This window comes from Megalobrama amblycephala, linkage group LG5 (assembly GCF_018812025.1).
Source record: "Megalobrama amblycephala isolate DHTTF-2021 linkage group LG5, ASM1881202v1, whole genome shotgun sequence".
In the NCBI taxonomy this organism is placed as follows: Eukaryota; Metazoa; Chordata; class Actinopteri; order Cypriniformes; family Xenocyprididae; genus Megalobrama; species Megalobrama amblycephala.
Window position 1 is genome coordinate 705,894 of NC_063048.1, and position 7,082 is coordinate 712,975.

At 36.2% G+C, this 7,082-nt stretch overlaps 2 protein-coding genes across 2 annotated transcripts in view; one reads left to right on the plus strand and one right to left on the minus strand.

The window, feature by feature from the left end:
* trappc12 (trafficking protein particle complex subunit 12) overlaps positions 1-3,249 on the plus strand; it is a 32,379-nt gene extending 29,130 nt beyond the window's left edge. The window contains 2 exon segments of the mRNA XM_048190328.1: positions 2,271-2,358; positions 2,735-3,249. Of these exon segments, the coding sequence (XP_048046285.1) occupies positions 2,271-2,358; positions 2,735-2,977 (331 nt within the window). The 3' untranslated portion in view covers positions 2,978-3,249.
* Positions 3,250-4,895: 1,646 nt separating this feature from the next.
* On the minus strand, positions 4,896-6,516 carry adi1 (acireductone dioxygenase 1). The gene is made up of 4 exons (XM_048190330.1): positions 6,329-6,516; positions 5,718-5,837; positions 5,455-5,634; positions 4,896-5,272 (listed from the first exon to the last, which is right to left on the minus strand). The coding sequence occupies exons 1-4, from the start codon at positions 6,452-6,454 to the stop codon at positions 5,156-5,158; spliced, it is 543 nt and encodes a 180-aa protein (XP_048046287.1). The 5' UTR covers positions 6,455-6,516; the 3' UTR covers positions 4,896-5,155.
* Between the last annotated feature and the right edge of the window lie 566 nt (positions 6,517-7,082).

The window sequence follows — 7,082 nt, forward strand, 5'->3', positions numbered from 1 at the left end:
TCTGCTCACCAAGGCTGCATTTATATGATCAAAAATACAGTAAAAACTGTGAAATATTATTTCAATGTAAAACAGTGTGAATGTGAATATATAGTAAAGTGTAATTTATTCCTGTGATCAAAGCTGAATTTATTTGATCAAAAATACAGTAAAAACAGTGAAATATGATTCCAGTGTAAATCAGCTGTTTTCTATGTGAATATATAGTAAAGTGTAATTTATTCCTGTGATCAAAGCTGAATTTTCAGATTATTATCCAGTCTTCAGTGTCACATGATCCTTCAGAAATCATTCTGATATGATGATTTGATGCTCAAGAAACATTTATGATTATTATCAATGTTGGAAACAGTTTCTGTGGAAACCTTGATGCTTGTTTTTTCAGGATTATTTGATGAATAGAAAGTTCAGAACAGCATTTATTTGAAATAGAATCTTTAGTAACATTATATATAATGTGTTTACTCTCACTTTTGATCAATTTAATGCATCTTCTCTAAATAAAAGTATTAATTTCTTCTTTTTTTCTTACTTGTACAAAACTTTGGAATGGGAGTGTATCATGGTTTCCACAAAAATATGAATCATGTGACACTGAAGACTGGAGTAATGATGCTGAAAATTCAGCTTTGATCACTGGAATCTATACACTGTGTCAGAATTATTAGGCAGTGATTTTCACATTTTTTTTCCAAGCACATTTTACCAATTCCAATCCACATCAATCTTAATAATCTATTAATATTGTTTTTAATCATTTATAAGTGATATATAATTGTTTGAAGGCTGGAAAGAAATCTTATATTCAGGTGTGAATTATAGGCAGGTTTGCTTTTACAGGCAAAATGAGCCAAAAAAAGAGATTAACTCAGATGAAAAGTCAAAAATTATTAAATACTCACGAGAAGGACGCAATACTAATGCAATACTAGAAATTGCAAAGTTAAAGCATGATCAATGTTGGAAAGCAAAATGCTCATGGGTCAGCGGGGTCAGACAAAAACAGGTGGAAAAGAAACACATGTTAACTGCAAAAGATGGAAGAATTAAGGTGAAGAATTAAGTGTGAAACCATCAGGAACCCTTTAGTCTCCAGCGCCACCATTCCAGAGCTGCAACCTACCTGGAGTCTCCAGAAGTGCAAGGTGTCAGGATCTCAGAGACTTAGGTTAGGTGAAGAATCCTAAAAAATGACCCGCTCTTAATAAGAATCACAAGCTGAAGTGTTATAAAATACATGAAGACTGGGTTTTTATAGGCCTTATAGACAGACAGCTTGAGAGTGACTCCTGAAGGACCAGCACCACATCCTCTTGTACCACTGTTTGAAGAATTTATTATATCTATAATGTGTTTACTGTCACTTTTGATCAATTTACAAGAGGATGTGGTGCTGGTCCTTCAGGAGTCACTCTCAAGCTGTCTGTTTATAAGGCCTATAAAAACCCAGTCTTCATGTATTTTATAACACTTCAGCTTGTGATTCTTATTAAGAGCGGGTCATTTTTAGGATTCTTTAGCTAACCTAAGTCTCTGAGATCCTGACACCTTGCACTTCTGGAGACTCCAGGTAGGTTGCAGTTCTGGAAAATGGTGGCGCTGGAGACTAAAGGGTTCCTGATGGTTTCACACTTAATTCTTCACCTTAATTCTTAACTCTTTTGCAGTTAACTTGTGTCTTTTCTTTTCCACCTGTTTTTGTATGACCCCGCTGACCCAATGAGCATTTTGCTTTCCCTTGGTCATGCTTTAACTTTGCAATTTCTAGTATTGCATTAGTATTGCGTCCTTCTCATGAGTATTTAATCATTTTTGACTTTTCAGTCTGAGTTAAATCTCTTTTTTGGCTCATTTTGCCTGTAAAAGCAAACCTGCCTAATAATTCTGCACACCTGAATATAAGGCATTTTTCATTTCCAGCCTTCATGAACAATTATATATCACTTATAAATGATTAAAAACATTATTAATAGTAGTTATTAAGATTGATGTGGATTGAAATTGGTAAAATGTGTTTGGAAAAAAAATATGATCAGAAAAGTTCAGCTTGCCTAATAATTCTGCACACAGTGTATATTCACATAGAAAACAGTTATTTTATATTATAATAATATTTCACTGTTTTACTGTATTTTTGATCAAATAAATGCAATCTTGATGAGCAGAAGAGACTCTTTCAAAAACATTAATAAATCATAATTACTCCAGACGTGTGAGCAGTCGTGTACAGTCTGTGCTTCTGTTTAACCCGTCTGTGATGTTGTCGACAGGGCTTTTGTTCATCTGAGTCAGAATAACTACGCAGACGCACACGTGTGTTTCTCCAGCGTTCTGAAGATTGATCCCAAGAACCCCGTGGTAAGTGCTGCTTCTCTTTATGATCAAGTGATGATTAAAGTAGGCATGAAGTAGGTCTTTTCTCCTTCTATTGTGCTGTATATCCGAGTGAAACGCTTCTCAAACAAGAACAAATGTAGGGCGGGGCTTGATTCTGTTTGTGGGGAATTGATTGGGTGGTTGTGGTTTGCTATTGGTGGATCTCACGTGAGTGACAGGTTGCCCCGCCCTCATCATCAGAGAAGAGAAGAAACATGCTGTAATACTGCCATATTCCATAATAAACAAGAATTGTCATTTTGATTTCATGGGAGACTGTAACACCTCTAGAAGAACGGCAGCTGATGAATATTGGACGCATGTGACAGCACTAACAGTTTCAGCCGTTTTTCCTCAGGCGAACAACAATTCTGCCGTGTGTCTCCTGTATTTGGGAAGGCTGAAGGAGTCCCTGGGCCAGCTGGAGAGCCTGGTGCACAAGGACCCGGCGCTGTACCTGCACGAGAGCGTGCTCTTCAACCTCACCACCATGTACGAGCTGGAGTCGTCCCGCAGCACGCAGAAGAAACAGGCTCTGCTGGAGGCCGCGGCCTGTCGAGAAGGAGACAGCTTCAACATCCAGTGCCTCAAGCTGGTATGAGACCAGAGGATTGAGTGAACAAGCTGTGGCCGTAAATATTGCTGAAAATATTGTTTGAAGCTTTTACAAGTCTTACAGTGTACAGACAGGACCAATGTTAACGTGACGCTCCGCACAGGACAGGAAAAGGCTCGCACACTTTTCCCCGTGTTTCAGGAATCAAGAGAAATGCTTTTAAACACATTAAATGATTGTTTTCCAAGAGTGTAAGCTAATCACAACTGTACTGTGTATTCTGAAAATGAGAAAATAAAATCTTGTTAATAACTGTGTGAACGCCTGCTGTGATGCTGAGTGTCATTTATGAGTCCCAGCTCCGTGATTTTGGCTTAAAATAATGTGCTGTTTCAGACTATTTATTGAATTATTTTTTTCTCATTCACTGAACCAAAAACTTCAGCAGCTTTACATTCAAATCTATATTCTGAAGGCTGTTCATATATCATTCGCCTGATTTTATACATTTTATTCATAAAATAACACATCTTTTTTCTGGCTATTGACAGTGTTTTCTTATTTATGCAGTGATAAAAAGAGATATTAGCCAGCGGTTGGGCCCACAGCCATTACATATTTAAAACAGTCTTTAACTAATCTTGACAAACTATATATCATTTGAAAGCTTACGATCTCTAGTTTTCATATTTGGTGACTGACTTTCAAAATAAATTACATGGGAGCAGTAATTTATCAATTTGCAACAAGCATATTTTCATACTCATAAGGCATGTTCAGACCTTTCTTTTGAAATAGTGATGAATGTGAAAAAGTCATTAAAGATTGGTTGAAACATGTTTGTTTTCATGCCAAGAGTTCAAAAGATAACATCCATTCAATTTTTTGAGAAAAAAATGTCTGAAAATGTTTTTAATAGAAAAAAAAAAATACATTGTATGATTGCGGCGGCGATCTATAACCCACATACATGTTATTTTTATGTTTATTAGAGGCTGAATTCATATTCAATTTTCTGCCAAACTTCCCATACTACTTCTATATAGGATGTCTACTTCATAAATAGTATGAAAATAATGGAAATATATGGTTCAGATCACTCAAACCATATATGGAAATGGAGGCGCCCTTATATGGTCAGTAATGGAGCTTGGGTGTCATCTAGTGAAAAAGTGTGGTACTGCGCCCAAACAAAATCTTACTGAAAGCTCATTTTTTGAGATATCAACCTGAAATTTGGAACGCAACTTTTGGTTTTGATTTCCTTCGCAGTTTTAGAGTAAAACTTGTTTTGTAAAATATATATTTTATATAAAATATAGTATTTTTACATTTTCATAAACTTTTTTCTGTTTCACCTACATAAGTTCTTTCACTTTTACAATAATCTGCCAAATTTCATCCAGCCTTATGTCTATATTCCAAAGTTATTCTTGAATTAGTGCATTTTCATGTCTGTTAAAGTGGGGGTGACAGCTAACAGGTTAAAAATCCCCAATATAACTAATTCAAAAACTCTTAATATGTGACCCAAATTAAACTAAATTATAAATCTGGCTTCATCCACTGTTCAGATTTATGTTCGGGAAATGTATGCAAATGAGTGCATATTTAATTTGCATATTTAAACATTGCATTTCAAAAAACATGCAATAAAAAAAAATGAAATTGTTCATGTAATCAATCAGCTGGGGAAGTATGGTGGTATATATTTACCCTCTTCACCTCTAGTGTCTGACCTTAAAGGGACAGTTCACCCAAACATGATGAATGTCTGAATGTGAACACAAAGAAGATATTTGGAAGAATGTCAGTAACCAAACAGATCTCGCTGATTACTATAGTAGGAAAAATAAATACTATGGTAGCCAATGAGGGGCGAGATCATTCTTACAAACATATTCGATATAAAGTTACATTTGCAACTTTGTGCAGAAACATAAAACATGAGCACACAGCAGTCTGTAGTTGTTCCTCACATCTTTAATATTAAATGAATTAAATGAAATTCAACAACATGTGAGAACATTAAACTCTACAATTCATCATCATAACAATCAAAATACTCACTAATACTGTATAAAGTGTTTCTACTAATAAAGTGTTTTAGTATTGTCACACAGATCTACTCAAGAGAGTTGGTTAAAGGCACTACAGAGCCTCGTTCTGATGAAGATCACATCATCAGTCCTGTGATTGGCTGCTTCATCCACTCCAAACCAATCAGGAGCACGCGAGGGAGCTGACGTAGGCCTTACGGATGTCGAAGTCATCGGCTGGACGGTTGTAGGCCTTCCAGACCGGCTCCCCGATGAACAGACGCATGGCTTTAGTGTAGTTCTGAGGAGAGAAGCAGAGATTCTGGTCAGTGACTGGATGAGGTTCTCAAACAGGTCCTGGAGGACCTCCAGCCCTGCACATCATCTATCACACCTGATTCAGCTCATTAGGAGAGACAGCAAGACCTGAAATGTGTGTGTCAGAAACAGGGACCTTCAGGACTGGTTTGAGAACCAACGTACGGCTTCGTCGACGGTGAATCTGTGGTAAATCCCCGCCGGCAGCGTGATGAGGTCTCCTTTAGACATGGCCACTCGGATCCAGCGGTCATCTCTGTCCCTCACGTCGAAGTACGCCGATCCGTCCAGGATGTAGCGGATCTCGTCGTCGAGATGGAGGTGTTCTTCATAGAACATTTTCACCTGCGGATTACAGATGGATCTCATTAGCATATGCTGAACATTATTCTCATCTCATACGAATCACGTAGATACGCATAACCTACTTTATTCCCATAGTCAGGAAGTTTATCCGGGTGAATAGTTATAATATCCATATAGGAATAACCTCTTTCCTCACGGATCTTCTGCAGTTCAGGGTCGTTTTCATAAATGTCAGCATTTAACTGAAAAAAGAGCAGAACCATCAAAAACTGTCATAATATAATAGTTTCTGTTAATATTTTTAATTATAATTTTTATATATAGCTTATATTTTCTCTTTTTTATTTATTTATTTATTTTTTTAGTGCTTCCACTTCTTAAACTAAACAAAAATGAGAAATGTTGCCTTGGAAATAAATTAAGTTTTTATATATTTTATTGTATTTCCATTATTTCCAGTAATGAAAAACACAAGTAATGTTTTTGTTGATTTTAGTTAACTATAAATGTGGAGAACGTTTGGAAAAGTCTATCTGTGGTGGTTTATGTTGTAAATATTGATGGTTTATATACTATGGTAACTGAAAGAGAATACCAGGGTATATTTGTATGGTAGTATCAAGATACTTGCAGTAAAACTAAATTAAGTTAAACATAACTCTCATCAAAACAGTGGAGATATCGCGGAGTTGGTGCTGGTGTGTGTCACGTGATGTGAGACTCCTGCTCGGACCTTCCAGTGGTAAACTCCGATCTGCTCGAGCTGCTCGCGGGTCACGGGCCGGTTCGGGCTCAGTCTGTGCGGGAGCCTCTGGTCCTCACTGGACTCATCCATGTACCATGCCTCGATCCCACTCATCTTCCAGTTTATTCCTCATGCGCGAGCCCAGAAACCACTGACAGGAAGTGTGCTTTTCAAAATAAAAGTGTCCCATAACAAACAAACAAAATAAATAAATAAATAAATATTGCTTTTGATTTCTGTGTATGTTGCTTTATATTTCTATTTCAAACTATCTCAGTGATACCAACCAGGGTACCAGATATTCCAGTTTGGACTTTGGATAAATCTCATGAAACAAAAAACAATTAAATAATATTAAATAAATAAATAAATATGAATGTTAAAAGGTTAACATATTTTGATGAAGGTGCACCTAAAAGCTTAAGTATGAAAGCTTGTTTTTCGACACTGAATAAAAATAAAAAACTTTTAATTCACAATTCTGACCCTTTTTTCCCGCAATTGCTAGTTTATATCTCACATTTCTGACCTTTTTTTTTTTTTTTTACAATTACGCATTTATAAAAAAAATAAAAAAATAAATAAATACTAGTACTAGTAACCCTACTAGAAAGATTAAAGGGTTAGTTCACCCAAAAATGAAAATTCTGTCATTTATTATTCTCCCTCATGTCGTTCCACACCCGTAAGACCTTCGTTCATCTTCAGAACACAAATTAAGATATTTTTGATGAAATCCGAT

Bases quoted from the DNA above. Each gene is read 5' to 3' on its own strand.
- adi1 (XM_048190330.1), bottom strand. From the start codon at position 6,454: ATGAGTGGGATCGAGGCATGGTACATGGATGAGTCCAGTGAGGACCAG. The intron at 5,838-6,328 runs GTCCGAGCAGGA...CTCTTTTTTCAG, and splicing joins TCGGAGTTTACCACTGGAAG to TTAAATGCTGACATTTATGA. The intron at 5,635-5,717 runs GTAGGTTATGCG...TGTAATCCGCAG, and splicing joins TTCCTGACTATGGGAATAAA to GTGAAAATGTTCTATGAAGA.